Source organism: Colius striatus, chromosome 1, assembly GCF_028858725.1.
Source record: "Colius striatus isolate bColStr4 chromosome 1, bColStr4.1.hap1, whole genome shotgun sequence".
Taxonomy (NCBI): Eukaryota; Metazoa; Chordata; class Aves; order Coliiformes; family Coliidae; genus Colius; species Colius striatus.
This window is the reverse complement of record NC_084759.1, coordinates 151,777,997-151,798,685: the sequence shown is the minus strand read 5'-3', so window position 1 is coordinate 151,798,685 and position 20,689 is coordinate 151,777,997. Positions and strand designations below refer to the sequence as shown.

At 46.1% G+C, this 20,689-nt stretch overlaps 1 protein-coding gene across 5 annotated transcripts in view; it reads left to right on the top strand.

Annotated features, from left to right (window-relative positions):
• Positions 1–20,689, top strand: part of RBFOX2 (RNA binding fox-1 homolog 2) — a 176,427-nt gene that overhangs the window by 77,359 nt on the left and 78,379 nt on the right. The window contains exon 1 of one of the 5 annotated variants that reach the window (XM_062011965.1): positions 10,288–10,318. The exons of 3 other annotated variants lie outside the window; for them this stretch is intronic. In XM_062011965.1, coding sequence (XP_061867949.1) covers positions 10,316–10,318 — 3 coding nt within the window. In that variant the 5' untranslated portion in view covers positions 10,288–10,315. Of the gene's footprint in view, positions 1–10,287; positions 10,319–10,636; positions 10,874–20,689 lie in introns of those variants that run through there. One more of the 5 variants, XM_062011958.1, reaches the window with a different exon arrangement.

The window sequence follows — 20,689 nt, the reverse complement described above, 5'->3', positions numbered from 1 at the left end:
CCCTGTAAAGGAATGATGACTTTCCAGTATAAATTCTAACCTGGAGTTTGCAAAAGCCACCTTGGTGCACAGGACACAGTACTTGCTTCGGTGCAAAATGAGAATCTCTTGCAGCTCTAAAGATTTAATCTTGGTACTGTGTGCTGTTTGTCTAACACCAGTACGAGCTGGCTGAGCCGCTTTATCTATTTAGCTGCTATGGAAATCAGTACATACCCAGCCAGAAAATGCATCCTTGCTTGCTGGCATGTTTCCTACATTTACATCAGTCTTTAAAAAGCAGAGACATATTGTAAGCTGCTCATCAGATCCCTGATGACCCAGTTTAGCAGATGTAGTGATTGGCTAATTGTTAAAGATGCCATTTTTGGTGGGTGAGAGGAAGAGCATCAGCCAGGCTTCTAGCGATGAAGAGTTAGAATCAGCGGAGGTAAGAGCTCTTTAGTGGGAGTAACTAGATAAGGCTTGGATTAATTTGTCTGGAGAACAGAGGATTATACTACAGATTTTATAAATTCAGTTTATAAAATGAAACTGTTGGTGTAATTTCCTTAGTAAAGATCAATGTGGTGTAATGACTGCGCTGCATGGAAATCCCTCAGACTCCATGCTGTATTGCTGTGTCCCCACAATACCACAGCTTTTAGCAATTAAAAAAAAAAAGCATACATGAAGACGTCTGGAGCTACCATGGCTGCACTTCAAACATAGGGAGACTATGGCTAGCTTATGTTCTTATAGCTGTACTTGTAAATGTGACTTAGCATGCTTTCTCTAAGCACTCTGAAGAAAGCAGGCAAAGCAAAGCCTGGGGCTTTGGTCTTGCATTTTCCAAAAGTACTCCTCGATCTGCAGACATCAAAGAGAACAGTGCATGTGAAGCAAAATACTGGGGTTTTGAGAACGTTGGAGAAAAACTTGTGTAATCTCCATGCCTTGCTTAGTACACAGAAAGAGGAAATCTAGGTAAGTGCTGCTACAATAGCATGTAAAACAATATCTCTAGGCAAAGCGATGGGTAGGTAGGGGATGGAAAAGGATAAAATTCAATATTATAAAAAGAATAATAAAATTCAGTGGTAGCTAGGTGGATGATGCTCTTAGTTGAGAGAGCTGGGAGCTGTATGACCGGTAATGCACAATCATATTGGGTTTTTTTTTTCCAGGCTCCTAACCGTAGAAATAGAGGAACCAGAGCTACTGGTGCAGAACTTGAAACTCGATATTATAGGGATAATATCAATCTGCAAGAATAGTAATCGTGGCTTTAACATGCATTCAAGATTATGTGTGGTTCAGATAGGGTAGATGTAAAAGGTTATAGGCTATATTGTATGCAGTAGACTGTAAAGAGGAAAGAATAGTAATACTGATAATGCAGGATCTGTTTCTGGTCAAAATTACTGTGGGGCAGAATGATAAAAGACATCCCAGAGGGAGTACCGTGAGTCTGATGTAATCCCTCATAGGATTGGATTTGGATACTAACTTGCAGCTCTGAAATTATATTATTCCCAGTACCATTAGAGAGATAAATATTAGTATGAGAAACTTTAATTTCTCCAAATAAGCTTGGGGAATAAATGATGCTAATAATAATAGGGTCAAAGGATTTTATCACTGTAGCATCATCACCTGTTGTTGAGACAGTGAGTGAATTATTGGTGCTGTGACTATTACAGGAAAACAAGCTGTTCAGAAGCTTCCCATGCCCCCACTTTTGGACGGGATTATTATAATGCATGCTTTGATACGTGAACCAAAATATTTAATGAAGTCAGTGAACTGGATTGAAAACACAGACTTGAATGTAGAAGTGTGTGGTTTGGGGTTGGCTTTTGGTATTTTTTTGGTGTGGTTTCTTTGGGTTTTTTTTGTTTTTTGTTTTGTTTTGAGGTACTTTGGATCCAAATTCCAAAGGAAGAAACTTTTGAGGAGAAACTTCAGCCTAAGTGGAAGCATTATCACTTTATAAAGGCCGTTGGGTGCAAAAAGAGAATTTACAAAAGAGATATTATCAGCAGATGTTGCTGTGCCTTTAAGGTTAGTAGGGATAGAACAAAAACTGCCAAAAGTCAAGCTGAGTTACAACCTTGCCAATGTTGTTAGGGAAATGGATGATAGTTTTCCAAAATACACTCAGAGAGAAGGAGAGATGTAGGGCCACTTAGTGTTGGAGATAGGGTAGTTAATGAGAGTACTCTTCTTGTGATCACAGAACGGAACAAATCTTTTTGTCTGTTGTCAAAGGTGGGGTTGATCATGGGAGCAAATGTAGGGTGGGTAGGGTAATGGGCATGAACCTACCATATACAAAACCACATTGGACATTTCAAAGACCCTAATGCATACAGGCTGGGCTAGGGAGCAAAGTTTCCTGGGGAAGGTTGATGCCCATTCCCAAAAGTGAAAGAATGGGTTAATGAAGCTGCAGATCTGATAAAGGTTTTTTCTGTCAAATTAGAACTGCTGTCATAGGTTTGGAGAACACCAGTAATAGCTCTGTTGGTGGTGGTGGATGACCTGAGTAAATACAGACTTGTTGGTATACAACCTCAGCTGTATGCTGACACAAAAATATTAAAGGCCTGGACACAAATGAAAAATGCAATAAAAGGAAACGTAAATCTGTCACAAGAGAGTTGTGCCATATCAGTCTATCTGCTTTTAAGAGAAACAATTTTCTTAACTTGAGAACATGCATTTTTCTTAGTGGGATGATGTGTCCTGCTGTAGATTGATCCTACAGCATCTGATGTGGTGATACAGATGAGAGTACTAATGAGGCTAGAGAAGATACAATTTAGTGCTGGAATTGTAAAATTAATTAGGGGCTAACACTGTTGTTCTAGGTAATGTCTTTTCATAGAATCATAGAATGCTAGGGGTTGGAAGAGACCTTTAGAGATCATCTAGTCCAACCCCCCTGAGGAACAGTCTAGATGAGGTGCAAGAAAGGGCTTCTAGAGATTGGAAAAATAGTAAGCCTGTCATGTGACTAAAGAATGGAACAGCTGCGTGTTTAGATGGGTAGAGAAGCGTTACATGGGGAAGGTTAATTTTGTAAGGGAAAGAGAAAATATGGTTAAGCCAGAGGATGGTACTGGCACAAGAACAAAGAGTAAACAGAAATTGCTTAGGAATAATGTTAAGCTGGAGACGAATATAGACTCCAGCTGCTGGGGAGTGCTGTTCTAGAGCAGCCTGGGTAGTGTGGCTGCAAAAGCCAGTTCTAAGATGCAGCATGACAAATTTTATGAAAATATTAGATGGTGTTATGTGATAGCAGTTGATCTGATTCTGTGTGTCAGAAGGTCTTTTCCAGTCTTAATATTTCTGTAATTTAAAAATTATTCATATGTGTAAGCATTTGCAGGAACAAGGCTGTGATTTTCTAGCAGTTACCTAACTCGTGTTACTGGAAATGCGTGTGCATAGCAGATTATATGGTAATGTAGTTGGGCCTTTATCTCAAAATGAAATGATGGACTACAGCGCCATCTTATATTGGACTAATATTTGTTGCAAGTCAATGTGCAGTAGTAAACCAGTCATTATGGCCAGCATTCAGTAGTTTATTACCGGTCAAAAAAGTCCTGCTGTATCTCTCTTGACACATAAAAGCCAGTAATTTAATTTTCTGTGGGACACGGAGATGCAATGCTTTGTTACCTCAGTGTCACCCAAGTACCTCAATGCTGGTTAAGGCAAAATGCTTGAATCTGCATCAAAAACTTTAAAGCATGGCAGTTCTCTCTGGATCTGTAGTTAAAACACGAGGAGCTTAGGTGATGCTCCCTGCTCCCTCTCCTTGTTTTGTTTTGTCCATTTAATGGTTATTTATAGATAGTAAGATAGCTGCACTAGGATTTGACGACTATTCCCCTGAGGCCTGGTTGGAAATGACAAGAATTGGATTGTGAAATAAATGTGAGGTTTTTAACTAAGTTACGGATTTGGCTTTAAAACCTGGGGCAGTAAAATGGAGTAGCAAAAACAGGCTGTGGAAAAGACTTTGGGTTTTTAGAAATTAATGCCTTTTCACAAAAAGATGTTATTTGAGATACTAAATTGCCTGAGTGCACAGTAACGAGCTATGCAAAAGAATGAAGGCCAGGCACCTATTGAATGTGTAGTTACAGATAGGAAAAGAAGTTCAGAGGAAACCAGATACTATCTGTGTGCCAGAGCAGGACTTGCAGGGGGAGTGCTGAGAGGTGACCGAGCAGGCCTCTGAAGGTGAGCAGGAGGGAGGTGGTGGAATAATGTGAGCTCCAGAAGACTAGTTTGGGTCTGAGGTGAAATAAACTGGCTACAAGCAGAACAAGATGGAAATTCATTGTAGGAGCCTCATCCTTTTTTCCCTGGTGAAGAGATCTAGAGGCATGGATGCTTTCCCATTTATAGGCAATTAATTTCTCTCTCTGTGCAAATCTTCACACAGAAACAATGCCTTATAGAAACCTTTTTTTTCTTTTAAGATGTAGAAAATGTCATGCTTTATACTCCTCAAATTGGCCATGCTCCTTTTGTAAGGAAGAAGCGGCCTCGTGGCCCTTGGAAAGATGACGAGAGTGGGCGGCAGCTGCTGTAACCACTCACCCAGCTCCTCACTGTCCTTTTCTGAGGCATCGCAGAAAGAAAGGGCAGTGGGAGCAGAGGACGAGCCAAGAGCTGTCTTGCCAGGCTGGGTAGGTCAGAGGGCTGTGGATTAGGCACCCCTTACCTAAATTACAAAGTGCTGCACATGCAAATTGTACTAGATAATGATCCATGTATTTAACCTCTTTGAAAAAAGAAAAATAAATCCCAAGTTTAACTCTTTCTGAGGGGGAGGAAATTATCAGTAACGATGGAAAGGCAGCTATGCCAGAGCTAAGCTGAGGTACTTGTTTAATGGTGGACAGCAGCACTACAGAAAAGTTAAAGATTACAAATGCAAGAAACTCTGATTATATGCATTTAAAAACGGGAGGAGTGAGTTGGTGGTGAAATCTGGATAGCCTTTCTTGGGCTTATCACTGTAATGTCTTTATTTTTGAGACATTGGAAGGAAAGGTTTTATCGTACCTTGAAGGAAGGTGGGAATCTTCTGTGGGCTTGTGCTGTTAAATCTTTGAGAGCCCAGGTTTGGGCTGGCATCAGCCTGGTGTGGTTTGGCATGGTGATGGGTGAAACCTCATGTGATTTGCTATAGGAGGTTGTGCCCCCCCAGCACCCCCTCTGACCACGATGTGTCTTGTAAGAAACAGCAGTGGGCTCTCAGGTGTCTGCAACACGCCCAGCACGCGGGGCCGGTGAGGTGAGCCTGCTGGCTTCTGTCCGGGCAGCTCCCCATCTGTCCCTGTCGGTCAGGGACTGGATTCCTCCCTGGGAACTGGGAGGATGGGCTTTCTAAAATGGGCACAACAACTGGCCCTGCCCAGCTTTGCCTCCTTCTCCCCACTGCTCACTGTCCCCCCACCCCGTTTGATTGGAACAGCTGAGGGGAGCAACCCACTGGCTCAAGGCTGGGGCAATGGGGGCCATCCCAGGGCCCTGGCTCCCCTGCCAGCCCTGGTTCCGGCAGCTGTCCCTGCCCGCCTCAAGTGTGGAGGGAGGGAGGGAGAGGTGTTAAATGATATGGGCACATACTCCCTCGTGAAAGAGATCCCTTCAGTGCGAGATATCAATGTGGCTTCTCCCCTCTCCCTCCCTCCCTCCCTGACACCAAAGGGTTTTACTATGCTAATCCCAGCACCTGTCCCTGCCGAGGACAGCAAGAAGGGTATGAGGGTGGGGGAGGAACAGTCCCATATGTTTTTCCCTGTCCTGGATTGGGAGCGTTCCCTCTGACGCACCTAGAGCTCAGAACGTATGCTCTTTTCAGATCCTAAATTCCGTTTGCTTCTTCCCATCCCCAGCGGCAGTGGCTGTGAAGATCCCGTGTCCCCCTCTTCCCGGCAGTCGCTCTGTTTGCTTCCTGGGAGTCGCAGGACGCTCCTCAGTTAAGGCGTGCAGGGCCGTTTTCAGTAGGGGATTTCTAATTTTAGGAGCCTCTGCTGCCTATGGTTGAGCGCTGCCTTGCTGGATCCCAGAAGAGAGGGGCTGAGCCGAGCCAAGCCAGGCAGCTCCTTTTTATTTTCAGCTGAGCTAGTGTCAACCTGAGTGGCCCCAGAGGCCCAAGCCAAGCACTGCGCAGGGCTGCCAGAGTCCTTCCCACAAGGCTGAAAGACGGAGATTCGGGTTTGAAGCTTCCAGTCCTGTGTCCATTTGGCCTTTAGCTGGAGGATCTTTGGCTATGTATGGTGTGTATTGTATGGATTACCAATACCCAGTCGTCCAGGTAAGCAAAAGGACAGTGGCGACATTATAGAGTCTTGGTGTTTGCTCTATGTGTTCTTTGGGCAAAACTGGAGCTTACATGTGCTGGTTTTGTAAAAGGACACTGCTTCTGTGCTGGGCTCCTTAGCTTGGTATGTCCTAGGCCTCAGCAGCCCAGAGGCTGTGCAGACGGTTTTGAGGCTCCTGCACGTGAGTGCTACCGTTTGACACTTTAACTCCAAAGTCTATATTGTTTGAAACTAGTGTGGTTTGGTTTGCTATTTTAGCTTTTTTCTTAAATTTGGGGAATTTTTTGGTTTGTTTGGTTTTTTTTTGGTAAGGGGGTTGAGCTGACAGCAATCCCGTGCTCTGCAAACTAGTGTGTTGTTGCGTGCCTTACTGCATTGTCTGGGCACATGTGACTTGTCCGTGTGACTGCAGTCCATCCCACAGAGATGGCGAGCCACCCACGATGACCTCTCCTTTTCCTCTCAAAACTGCCCCCAAAACCTCTGACAAAGTTTCATTGGTCACCACCTCACTTTTGGAGGTCCAGCGAGGATGTGTAGGGTGATAGGAATTAGGTGGGTTTGAGAGCAGGTCTTGGGGCAGGGCAAACCCTGTACTGCAGGCGCTGCTGGGGGAGGGGGCTATATTTGGAGCACACGTGAGATCTGCTGGCCCAATGTGTGGAGTCTTGGAGAAGCCAGAGGCCGTGGGTCAGGCTCAAATACTTTTGGAGCCAAGTGAAAGATGATGTTCTCTGCACAGTCCTTGGCTATTCAGTGTCAGCATTCCTTGTCCTCACAGGCACCAAATTTATCCAGAAAACGTGAAACATAGACGAGCGGTTGAAGATTATCTACGCTGAGATACGTCAGATAGCCACTAAAGAGTATTTTGTTAGGTTACCTTGTACCAGGGTTTTTATTACGTACATGAATAGAGTCCACCAGCAGAAGTGTGTCTTTTGGTTGTTAAGATTTGTTCCTGATAAATTGGTTCTTTGCACTTGAAATATTTTTTTCCCTGCCTCTGGCCTTGATCCAGCTGGCAGGTTTGCTCCATCTAAACTTGAGCCAGCAGAGAAATGCAGGTAATGGGATGTTAAAATCGAAGGCTTCACTTTCTTTCCACTCTCGCATAAAAGGGGAATTACGGCAAAAGTAAAAAGGAAAGCAAATCCTGAAACTGGCTGCGAGCACAGTACTTGTAGCATTCCCTTCTCTCTCCTTTTCCATGAGTCCTATGAGCATGAAACTGACCCAAGCATTTGAACGTGTATGTGTAGACCACTCAGTCAAACTGGAGGTTAGTTCTTCACCTGTGCTCTCACCAGCGTGATTTCAGTGGCCTTGTCTTGTCGCCTACTGCGTAAATATCCTTTTCTGGCATATATTCTATTAGAATTTGAATGATAGGAGCTACTTCAAAGCCATCACGCACATCTGAGTGAACACAGAAGAGGATGCAAAAGCGGTGCAGGCGTGCTCATGATGAGGACAATAAGCTGTGCCCTGGCACTACAGAGGCAGGCTAGTTAAATTTGCTCATAGTTATTTCAGAATGCTACTTACAGCTCAGTAATGAAGTTTCAATGCATATGTTGCCTGTGATGCATGAGAAATCATGAGAACTTGTAAGCACTGGCATCTAGAGCCGTTCTGAATCTGTTGCTTTTTGAATAAATGCAGTAAGTAGGAAGGGATGATCTCATGGCTCTGAGCTGTATGTTCTTCAGGCTTTCAGCCTGCAGCCCTACTTGTGCTTCTCTCATTTTCAGCAGCAAGTTCTGCAGTTTAAGCCTTTTGGCTTTTCTCTGTAGAGAGTGTGAAACTGTGATGGTAAATTGGGTGGTGGTTTCATCATTTGCATGTAGGAGAGTTTAAACGGGGGGCCCACCAGACTTACTTCACTCAGCTATGAGACAATATCTGAACCCCTAGTCTTCAGTGAGGAAAGGCTAGTCACACAGATTCACCAATTAAGCTTTATCAGTCTTGTTCATTATCAGGTGTTTCTTTGTGGGTTACAGTAGAGTCCAAGACAACAAAGACCTCAAGTGTTACCAAGTCTGATCATGTTTTCCCTGGTATTCTTGAAGCTTTTGAAACTCTGTATCAGATGTTCCTTTCAGCTGGTTTTGCAGCATTTGAAGCTTCAGCAGACCTGGATTTCTTGTTGCCTGAGCACATCCATTGTAAATTGGGGCTTTTCTTTTGCTTAAACAGGAGCAAAAGTGGATATATTCCAAACATGGGGAAGGAGATGCTTTCTGGCCTACAATAAAGATGAAAGAGGGTGACCAGCAGTGGATCACACTGAAGGGAATTCCCACTTTGCTGGCACATGAGCAAAGCATCCGTACCAACTGGGTGGTGGGAAGCAGTGCAAGTGAGGGTTCTGTGCATGGTTGGGCAACCCTTTCCTCTTTGATGGCAAATATTTCTAGAGGTTCCTAAGGTGAAGGCTGAAATGGATTAGAAATGATGGTTAACAGTAGTGGGATGATAGTAGCATGTCATTTCTCTGTCCTGAAGGCCTGTGCTATGGCCCCAGATCTGGGAAAAGAAATTTCCACCGTGTGGCCCGGAGGAGACAGAATGAAGGGCAGCAGTTCAATTAAGCAGGGAGAATAAGGAGATTATCCTGAGTGACTTGCGGTGCTCTGTTGAATTAGATGCGCGTTGCCGAAACCCGGTGCTTTGTCGTGGCAAAGGTATAGGGAAGTCACTGTGGTTTTTGTTGCCTTGAAGTGGAATTTACACTTGACCCAGAATCACAGGTTTGTAACAGAGCAGAGGGGAGGGAAAAAAAAAAGAATAATAGAATTCCAACCTTTCCCTGATTGTGCAATACTGCCTGTAAACCTGTGGTATAGTAAGATGCAAGTTGGCAGGGAAGATGAGATAGTCAGAAAAACGTGGACTGTGACTCAGAGCCCTGCAGGCTACAGAGCCGTGGAGGCTGGCTCCTTCCCAGAGGGCCCCACACGGCGGTGGGCTGGCTGCTTGGTCTCGCAGGGCAGCTGGCCCATGGCGCTCTGCCTCCATGCTCTGGTGGGACCGAAGGGCTGGCTGGCAGCTTGGTCTCAGGCGTTTCATGCCGGAGGAGCGAACTGGGCTGGGATGCGTGCTCCTGCTGGCCTCCTCCTGAACGAGGAGAGAAAAGGGAAGGGAGGGAGCCAGAGGTCAGTTTGCAGTGAGTGAAACTGGGAAACTGGAAAGCGCCGTGGGTCAGCATGGGCTGCCTGGAGAGCAGCACAGAGCACAGTAGCTGATGCCCATGGAGCAAAACCACTAGGCTTTTTTTTTAGGGTTTCTTGTGGGTTTTTTTGTATAAATTGTAACTAGCCATGTTCATGCAAAGGAGAAATGGGGATGTGAGGTGTTACTGCAAGGTAGTTTGGCTTTGCTGCTGGTAAAGCTTGGGGAGTCTCCTGAAATACCAGGTGTCAAGATGAAATATATCAGAGGGGCAACTTGCCTGAGCTGGTTTTATCTCTGTCATGAGCGCTGGGAACATCAGCACAGTCCTCTTGTCTCACCGAGAGATTGACAGACCTGCGCTCAGCCCTGTCCATGGGGTTTTGTGGGCACGGTATTGGGAAAAATCAGTTGGAGCGTGTTGGATCGCGTCTGCCAAATGGGGTTGCAGCGTATCGGTCTGTTTTACAGGGTCGCCGGGAGAACAAATGCTGCCAACCGTGGCGGCTCAGGTGTTAAGGGCCAGATGCTTCCTGAAGATAAATGGGAGGGGAAAAAAGCGAGCTGGGAAGGAGTCCAGCGATCTCTAGAGTTTATGATGAAAGAAATGCAGATCCTGGCAAGGATACTGCTTCCGGTTCATCCAACGCACCGTGTAACCCACGCGTTCTCGCCTTTGTGGCAGGAGGGAGGTCTGTGCGAAACTGACAGTTATCTCCCGAGCATCCTCCTGCAGGGAGATGCTCTCCTCCGCCTCCTGAGGTCCGGGCGGAGGAGGTCTGCCCGCCAGACCCCGGCCGCTGGCAATGGTAGGTGCGGCGAAGCGCGGGCTGGCCGCGGGGTCCCGCCGGGCCAGGAGCCGCGCTGAGCGGGGGGCCACCGTCGGTTTTGTTTGCAGCTCTCGTTTGGGCCTCCGCCGAGCCCCTCGCTTCCCGGCGGGCGGGCAGGGAGAGCCTCGGCGCGGCCGCGGGAGCGGCGGGGGGCGGCCGAGCCGGGCGGGGCGCGGCGCGGCGGGGGCGGTCCCGGCTCGCATTAATTACCTTCGGCATTCGGGGCGGTGCTTCCCGCAGCCATCTGGCTGAGCCGGGGGGGCGGCGGGGGGAGCGGCGGCCGGGGAGGGAGGGGGAAGAAAGGGAGGAACACGGGAGAAGAAAGGGAGGAAAAAGGGCTCGGGGGGCACCGCGCCGGCGAGGCAGCGCAGCGCAGGGACCCGCCGCCCGCCTCCACCGGGCTGCTGCTTTTTTAAAAATCTTTTTTTTTTTTCCCCTCTTTATTTTGTTGGTTTTTTTTTTTTCCCCCCCCACCCTCCCTGCGGCCGGGCTCCCCCATTTTGGTTTATGGAGAAAAAGAAAATGGTAACTCAGGTAAGGCTGGCGGGCGGGCGGCTGCCTGCCCGGCTTTGTCTGTGCAGCGGGCGAGGAGCGGGGTCTCGGCCCGATGCGGAGCGGAGCGGCCGGCTGCGGGGCAGCCCCGCCGGGCCATGGGGCGGGAGGGAGCTTCGCCGCGCCGGGGACCCGGGTTAGGCGCTTTGGGGAAGGGGTTCCTGCAGCCCCCCTGCCCGGAGCAGCCGCGCGGTGCCCTCTAGGGAGATGAGGTGCGTGAGGGGTACGGGTGCCCTCGCTCCCGAGTTAGGCTACACACGCCTTTGAAGGACCGATCGCGGCCGAACGCGACGGTGAAGGTCTTCCCAGCATCCGTTCGCCGGTCACCGCGAGGGCTGGGGAGCCCTCGTAGGTAGCTGTAGGCGTGGGGCTACCCGTGTCTTGCCGGGCGAGAGCGGCTGACGCTGCCTGGGGAGCGCACCCAGCTGCCCGGGCCATCCTGTTTGCCTCGCAAGGAGATTTTGTCGGACGGTGCTCGCCTTTTAGGGCTGGTGTGTCGTTTTGGTCTTTTAAATTTTTTCTTTTTTTTTTTTTTTTTTTTATTGGCATGGCATCTGCAAATCGCCACCGGAGGGAGGGGGCAAAGGGAGGAGGAGGAGAGCAGCATCGCGGAGCTGGAGTCCTTCGGAGTTAGGCATTATATAATGTCCCCGCAGTGCCTTGCGGAGCTGGAAACCTTAGGGGGGTATTCCCAAAGGGGGTAGAGGGAAGGTCTCTCAGAAGGAACTTTTTTCAGATCTGGCTTTTGCAAGTGCTGTTTTTGCGTGGAGCTTTACAGCTTTTTAGACTAGATCCATACTGCCTTCTTGGCTTTCGTTAGCCCTGGCTGAATCCGTCTTCCTTAGCTGCTAGCCAGATGATCCCATGTGTCCCGCTACAAGGGACGGCTTTCATGGGTGCCTGTCTCAGAGTGAATCTGCTGCAAGAAGTGACACCTGCTTTGACCCTTACTGTCTCTTTTACTGACTGTCAGTGGCTGAAAAAGATATCTCTGTCCACTGTTAAGGTATCTTCTGAGGCTCCCAAGCCCCAGATTGTGCTTTAGCCATTTAGTGCCTTCCATTACTAACTCCTTTTTATCTGGACCAAGGCTTTCTGTTTTGAGCCAGAAGAGCGTAGAAGTCTCCCGAGGCTTTCTGTACCTATATTTAGTTTAGCGAATGATGCTGGAAAGCTGTGTCTCTGCAGTCAGGGTCCATTTGTGTACTGCTGCGTGCTCAGAGCGTGCCCAGGTGGATGGAGGTGTATGCCCCTAAGCTGCACTTTTGCCTGTGCACATTTCAGAGAGTTGTTCCGCACAGCCTTGTATTGCAGTGTACTGTCGGCTACAGCTGTTATGCGCATAGCCCATGTCCATGCAGAAAGGTGTCTGGGTCACCAACACACAAGTGTGTAGCTTGTGTATGTCCAAGACTGAGCACCCTGAAGCACGAGCCCAGTTGGCTCGGAGATGTGCGTAGCTGGGAAGGATGGGGTTCTGCTGGAGCACTGTCTGAAGAGAAGAGGGTATAAACTCCTTTAAAGAGTTGGGATATTGTAATAGAATTCAGGGAGATCTGTTCCACAGAAACTGTTAGTTTACTGACATGGGAAAGGAGGCATGAAGACCGTGCATTATTAGTGTTGGTTGACCTTGAGTTATGACTGTCTTGGGAGTATGTGCTATCTAGGATAGGTTTTCAGGATTTGCACTGCATGCTTACATGCTGCTACTGAAGAAGATGCGTATTAAAGTAACCAGTAGGGAAAGAGAGCTCAGACTGTGACTCAGTCGGGGTCTCTGAATGAACGACTGACCTTTTATGCAGAGTTGAAGAAGCCAGCAAAGGTGAGTTCAGCTGTGACATAGTACTGCTTCGTGCAGGAGAAGCATTTGGCTTGCTAGGCTGGTCCTTAGCAGTACTTCACTGCAGGTTTGGCTGAGTATGGGGCTGAGAGTGGCACATTCAGGACAATATCCAGAGCCATATTATTCACATTCTGCGGTGCTCTTTGAAGCAGAGGAATGACTGTACAACCTGTGAACGTATTTTATAGGTGGTCTGTCTCATTTCTGAAAATAAATGTTTTTAGCGTGTTAGGTTGGTAACTGCCACTGAATGAATTGAGCATCGCTACAATCTATTTATTTAGTTCAGTTTTCGACAGCATTGCTTACCTGGTCTATGTTCTGTTGGGTTTTAGGGAGCAAGCTCACCTATCTTGGAAATCTGAGAGATCAGCTTCTGTATAGGCAGGAGAGGCTGGTAAAACAAAATAAATGGGGAGTGTGTGTAGTAAGAAGACTAGAAGCAGTGATGGGAAGAAATTGGGAGATGCTGGAAGCTACAATTGTACTCGAAAAAGAGGAAGCTAAAACTGCTAATGAGAGCAAGAGCTCAGATTCATTAACAGATAGTACCCTTGTCTTATCCCCCTTAATCCTAAATCAGTGAAAATGACTGTTAAATGAGACCCAGTACATCATGTGCTAATTGCAGATAAAAGACAGAATCTTTGGTGGATGGGAAGTATATGCTGAAAGGCTTTTTCTCTGTGTGGTGCGTGGTGGTGAGGTTGCTGGCTTGCTTGGAGCACAAAGCCCTCCCTTTCTTGGACAGCCCAGTGCCGTGCTGGCGTTTTCCTCTGAATCTGTTTCCCATCAGGGCTGGGAGAGGGGGAAGGTGTCGAGCATCTCAGAAAGTGGGAAGGGAGCTGCTGCCTCCTTAAGGAGTCCCGCCAGCCCATGTGGCAACCGGCAGCGCAGAGCAAGCATGTGTGTGTACGTGTATGGATGTCTGTATGCCTTTGTAATGAATCCCCCCGCCATTGTCTGCTCCCCTCCCTACTGCCGGGCGATGGAGCCTTTCACCTGGGCTACTGCCTGCTGGTGGGGCCTTCTTCCAAAATGGGAAGAGGAGGAGGAGAGAAGGTTGATCGTGGTAATTCGAGCCAGCTCAAGGAGAGCTGCAGTTTTCCGACTGCAGCACCCCATTTTCATTCTTCCTCTGAGTTCCTAGCTTTTGCTTTGGGTGTAGGCAGGAACATCTGAAGGTCCCCTTTTGTGCAGCTTAGGATCACCAGTCTCCATTTTGTGGCACCATTTGAAGCATCTTTGCTGCCCTGCCTGCCAGCATGCCCCCTTCTTGTCCCCCCCCAGCACCCCTCAGAGGCTCCAGCCAGCACCGTTTATCTTGGCACGTGTTCGACTTGCTACGCTCTGCCCAGGGCTCAGGGAGGTGATGGCGTTTGTGGCTTTGAGACTAATTTATGTCCTTGTTAAAATGAACCAGCAAGCAGCCTCATTTTTTCCAGAGGTTTTCTTCCCTTTCCTTTCCCCCTTTGATAACCCTTTCCCTCCCAGACCCCCATGTGTAGCTTTGAGGCAGCCTTCTACAGCCAAAAGTTGCTTGCTCAGTCAGTGATTTTTTTTTAATTGGAAAAAAACCAAAACAACCCAAACTCAGAGCTCCTTAAATGGAGATCTTATTTAAATCAGAGCAATGGCTGACTCATTAAAAGCCTCTCTGTCTCCTTTTCATTCCTCTGCCTCATTCCTTTTCTCTATCTTTCTCTTACCTTCCGATACAGTAATGGTGTGATAAAATAGATCTTTGTCTGAGCTCCGTTTTGGTATCTTGCAGGGGGTGCGTTTTGGGGGCGGGGGAAGACGAGAGATGGGGAGCCCTGTCACGACAGCCACCTTGTGCTAGCTAAAAATGTACAATGCATCCCATTATAGGAGACCGTCCTCCTTTGTTTGAACTGTGTTCAAGGGAGACCGAGTCCCAGAACAGCCTCCCCCTTCCCGTCCCCTTACATCCGCTTTAGGATCTGTTCCCGTTGAGGCAAGCTGGATGCTGCAGGATTCCCCCACTCCCCTTAAAGAAAGATTTAAAAATAAAAAACTAAAAAAGAGAGCTTTTTCTTAGTGTAACAGAGGGCTCCCATTTTTTTCCCTACGACTTTTCTCAGGAGCTGCCGCTATTCTGCTGTCACCTTTCCATGTTTTGAGGATTGCATCTCCTTTTCCTTTCAGGCCAAGCAGTCTTGTTGTTTGCTCCTTGGTTTGGTTTTACTCTTGCAAACTTGCATGAGCTGTCTGAAGGGGATCACTCTCTTCCCTTTCCATGGCCTTGTGCTCTTCCTCTTTCTTTGCTATTTGAAAAGTGGTACCTGTTTACATGGTACTGCCTCTCTATCTGTGCCTATCCCCTAGTTTTTGTTTCCCTTCTGCTGTTTGTCACAGGACTTTGTTTTAGCACTGCAGACACCGTGTCAGGAACAGATGTTTGAGAGGAGTCCTGGCCAGTCACTTTTCCAGGAGAATCTCCCTTGGGAACTGAAAAATGGATCTGTGGCTCACTTTCCTTGATGTAAGGATGTGGGTGCTTGAGGTGGGCTTATGGCTTGTGTCTGTAACTGTTGTGATATTTAGAGATTTAACTGCTGCTTGGGAAGGACTAGTTCTTCAGGGCTTAAAAATTAGTGGGACCTGTGAGAACCCAGTGAGTGGTTTTCTAAGCCCTTTGCCACCTTTGCACTTTGAGATGTGTTGAAGTAGAAGCAAACCACTATAGGTACTTGCAGAGCAGCCTTGGGATGGCAGAAGCTGCGTTTAACGTTGCCTAGGCAGGACGGTGATGTAAAAGAGAACTTGATACAGCAGTGCCATTTCCTTAAGTCCCTGTCCTAGAAATAACCTCACTGCTCCCTAATGCATTTCTTCTGCAGGTGACGAGGTAACTATCCCTGTGTGCCTGGGAATTGAGAAATGAGGATGCCTAAGTTTGCCACAGTACACACTGTGATACTCAGATAACAAGGCTGTGTAAATTTAACGTCTTGGTTTTTTTGTTGTTTTAAGATTTATTAATTTGCAAAGTGTCTGGATTAGTGAAAAGGCTGTAGTGAGTTACCAAAAAATATAAAATGTTAAAGGCTGAGAAGGAGGGAAGCCCTTAAAACCAGCAGCGTCTTTCCCTGCAGGCTGTTAGTTCCTGATGGCTCAGTTGCATTTAATTTGTATTGACCAGTGTTGTACTATAAAATTCTATCACCAATGCGAAAGGGAGCTGCAATGGCAGGGAGGTCTGTTTTTTAGACCTGGATTCTGGTCTTTTTAACTGCTTTGAGTAAAATGCCTGATGTTCCCGTTTTTAAATACATTTTCAGCAGATGATGTGTGGGGTTAACTGCACCTTTGCAGTGAGTTCCTTAACCTGTTTGTCTCCCAGCTGCAAAGTCACAGAATTTGCTAATGAGCATCTGTTAGGAGATCTTAAGTATCAGGGAGGAGGTGGTTAATTTGCTCCAGTCTACTCTCAAATACTATTTAAAAAGATGTAGTTGATGTTGTTCCTATCTGACATATTCCCTGGAGTCAGAGTCAAGAAATGTTAACTTTTCTACCAGAAGTATTTTGGTTTGCTCCTGTAGAGTTATTTATGATCCTGTGCTGTGCAGGATGATTTTTTTGCAGGGCTGTTGGAGGTTATGCTGTGACCAGTGAGGCTGCAGTTGTACAGGCTGATTTTATAGGGTTCACAGAAGCTAGTGCGATTAATGCTCAACTGAAAGCTTTCAGGAAAAATAGTGCGCTTTGCCTATTTAAAAGGAAATAGGACAAATGATGGGCCTGTACAACAGTGCTTTGTTTAAAATGCTTGATTTCCCCCTCCCCTTTGCAAAACAGTCCATTAAGTGATATTATTCACAAACTGAATTGAGAGTTATCAAGATAGTAATGGGAAGGCACTTAAATTGGGTGTCTGGAGGTTGGGGCATCCCTTTTTTCTATTGTAGCTAGCAACAGGACAAGGGGTAATGGGATGAAGCTGGAACACAGAAAGTTCCACTTAAATATAAGAAAAAACTATTTCACTGTGTGGGTGAAGGAGCCTTGGCACAGGCTGCCCAGGCACAGGCTGCCGAGAGGGGTTGTGGAGTCTCCTTCCTTGGAGATCTTCAAGACCTGCCTGGACACGTTCCTGTGTGACCTGATCTAGGTGAACCTGCTTCTGCAGGGGTATTGGACTAGATGATCTCTAAAGGTCCCTTCCAACCCCACCATTCAATGATTCTATTAAATTCCAAGGTATTTCCATATTTTGGGGAAGAAACCTTCATTTAATCTCTTTATTTCTGTGTCTGTTTATGATAGTCTGTAATCACGTGATTGCATGCAATTTTTTTCCACAAGAAAGGAAAGAAAAACTAGACAACCCTCCACCCAGTCCCCATCAGCTCCAGTATACGTGGCACCACGATGACCTCTGCAAGTATCAGTAGCAGGGTTGGCTGTCCCAGATGAATCCCACAGACCTCTGCCACTTAAACTGAATGTGTAATTAGCTGTCATTTTTCTGTGCAGGCCAGCTTGATCTGTGTTTGCCAGTTGGTTTGGTTTTGTATATTTGCTGACAGCAGGGGACTGGTGACTTTTCGCAATATTAGGCTCAGGTCTAGACTTTGGGAGTATACAAATACACTAGGCATCTTTTTGTTCCTCTTCCATCGCTGCATGACCTCTCCTGTCTCACCTCTGCCCTTCATTGTGGATGGATGTGTGGGTCTCCTTCCTCTCACTTACTCTTCATGATTCCTGGTTTGTAGCTTATCCCATGCAAGTCCTTGTCTCCATTCCTCTCCAGTTACATCTCATTGTCTTTTGGCATGCTACTTCTTTACCTTGATAATTTCAATTCTTTCTTGGCTGATTTTTAGACTTGCTTATTCTTTCACTGCATGTCCTCCTCCTTGTCCTCACTACAGTCTCCTTGTCATATGTTTTTTTAACTTCTCCACCCACTCCTTATATTCCTCATTTAGTTTGCCTTTTCTGTTCCTATTGCAGTCAAACTTGTCTGATCTATTCCTTTTCTCCCCATTACTAAGTCTGTACTGTTGGCACTTAGGCTTCTTGCCCCAATTTACTTTTCTTCCACTACACTTCCAGATCTGTTTCTTGTGTTTTTTGGATTTGAGGTGGATAACTTCTGCTTCATGTTACTTGATCAATACAAAGAGGATAGTGCAGAGTATAGGAGATGGGTCATCTCTCTGCTGTCATTGATCACCAGGCTTGGATTTCATGTGGCCAGTATCGCCTGTGAAGCTGTGGATGAGCCCCAAATGAGAGCATGAAGTGACAGAAAATGAGGTGCAAGTGGCTCTGCTACCGACTCTCAAGAGCATCTGTATTTCCTGTTCAAATAAAATGAACAAACTCTTCCTGATGGCGAGTAATCTGCCTTAAAAACATTTGCAATGCCACTTCCAGCCTTGACAGTCCAAGTCCTTTCCTTCTGAACATTTAAACCTTGTTGCCACCGTTTGTTCTCTCCATTGTGAATACAAAAACCAGATTGGTTCTTTCCTTTTTGGCAGGTTTTGCATACTGGATTTCCCCCCCCCCCCCCCCCCCCCCCATATTGTTTTGATCCTTTTTAGGCCATCAGGTATGGCTTTACTAGCTGATTTAGTTGATAAAATGTAACGCAAGCAATGTTGTTTGCCATAGTTTTGTTAAAACGTTCGTCAGTTTTTACTGGCTTTTTTTAGTGTGGTTACTAAATATAAATCCCTGCAATGCAAATGTTTCTGTTAAATATGAAGTTCTTGTAGGCTTTGTAAAGTGTGTGGAGTGTTTCCCCTCTCTCCTCGCCTAGTCATAAACAAGATAAAATATTCCCCCTACTTCTTTCTCGGGGTGGATTGATTTTGCTGAAGTACCAAAAAAAAAAACCCCAAATCCCCAAAATTAAGTGCAGATAGCATGGAAAAATTTCAGTTCAAAAGGTTTCTCAGAATGATAAGCAACTGCAAACAGTCTTAGAATGGGAAATATCAGCCTGCCTGGCTCTACCAACCCTGCCTGTAATGGAGACTTTCACCCCGAGTAGTCTCTAAATACCTAAATGGAACTGCATTTCCAAGTAGCCTGTAATCTGAGGGTGCATGGAGACACCAAAAATGTCCAAGTAATTGTGAGGATAATCTTTCAGCTACTTCTCAGGACAGCCATCAGACTGGGCGTCTTGAGTACGGTTAAAAACCTCTGAACTGTCCTCCGGTTATCCTGCTTAAAATTCATAGTTTCTGCAGTTGTGGTCCTGTGGAGTTTAGGATTTCTGTATGCTTTATAAGTCCTGTTCTCACCGAACTTCGAGGGCATATTTGACTTTCAGATAATTGCTTTTGATTAACCAAGATTTAGATAATCGGAGTTTGACCTATGCAGTGCATAGACTGTCATTCCCAGGTCTCACAGATACTCCTTATCTGAAGCCTGTGCTCTCCCTCCAGCCCTAATAGCAAAACCTGCTTTAAATTCCTTAAAATATCAATTTAAATATGTCCTGGAGAGGAGTTGAGACTTCCTGGATAGTACTAGTCCTCCTTTGTCTCATATACCCTCCATGAAGAATTAAACCCTTAATTTCATTTGTTGTTCTTTGTAACTTTCCTTAGTTTTGCTACTGCAGCATATAAAAGGAAGTTAACTAAACTGAACAATTGTGCAAGGTACTTAGGAATATTACAGAGTGAGAGTAAGAAAGGCTTTTGTTTCCAGCATATGTCCCTTCCTGCTTTGTAAAATAGGATTGAGATAAACAGAGCAGGAGGAGAAAGGATTTCAGTTTCAACAGGAAGAGTTTTAGATCTATGTTATCTTACAAAGGATCCTTCCAGCCTGAAAGGGGAGGTAGAGGAGGAAGAGTACGGTAATTTGGTGAAATTAGTGAATTAGTCAGCTTGGTGACTGTTGATTGAACTATAAGGTATTGTTCTATGTTAGCTTTGCTTAGTGTTGAAGTATTTAATGTGCATTAGTTTAACTTTTCCCCTTGCTTTTCTTTGTTTATGTGATGAAGCTGTTTGATGTTGTCACATTTGATTTGCAAAACTGTTCTCTGGTCTGCCTCCACCTCATTCCAGGATGAAGCCCTCTTCTGATTGGAAGCAGTAGGAAGGGGAAGAAAAGTACTTCTAGGAGTCTTTCATATGTGTGTGTATATATATTTGATTTTGTTTGGAAGCGGGAATGTTGATGGTTTCTTGGGGTCACTTTAGACCATGTGATGGAGCCAATGTGCAGTAAAGAGTGTAGCATGGTGTGAAAGGGGAGGATGGTGGCTGGAGGCTGTGGTGAGAACTTGGGCCAGTTCTCTGCCGCAGGTGTCCTTCACAGGGACATGGATGACAGACTGTGAATGAGCATACGCTAAGTGTGCCTGATGAAGAGGTGTAGTCAAGGAGGGAATGACAGTGGCAGAAGGAATTTAGGTCATCCAAAGCCCGTTACAAACCTTCATCCTAAGATAAATTTTTCGAGGGACTCTAAAACCTTCAAAGCTTTTTTTGGTCAAAATGCTGCAAGGGGTGTGAGAATGACCTTGTCTGGTAACGTGGACTTCAGAAAAGTGGAAAAAATACTGTGGCGATCTCGATGCTCTGTCAGAAACCAAGAATTCTAAATGCCCTGTCTTATTTGGTGAGATGAGTCTAAATAAATCGGGTTAAATCAGATTAAAGATCCTTGAGCCATGTTTTCCATCACGTCTGAAACTGTAGGTCTGAGCAGCCCAATGGCAACTTTGGCTGTAGACAAAATGAAGATCCTCCTGAAACAAGCCCTTCTGCGAGGAGCTAAGAGGCGTAGTGACGTTACTGTCATTTTCAGATCAAACGTGATTTCTCAGGACTTTTTTTGTTGTTGATAGGAATACTCTTAATTGGCTTTGACAGTGAGCTGCAGGAGTTACTGCAAATGTGGCTGAGAAGTCAGGAGAGTGCTGCACCAGAGGCTACAGACTT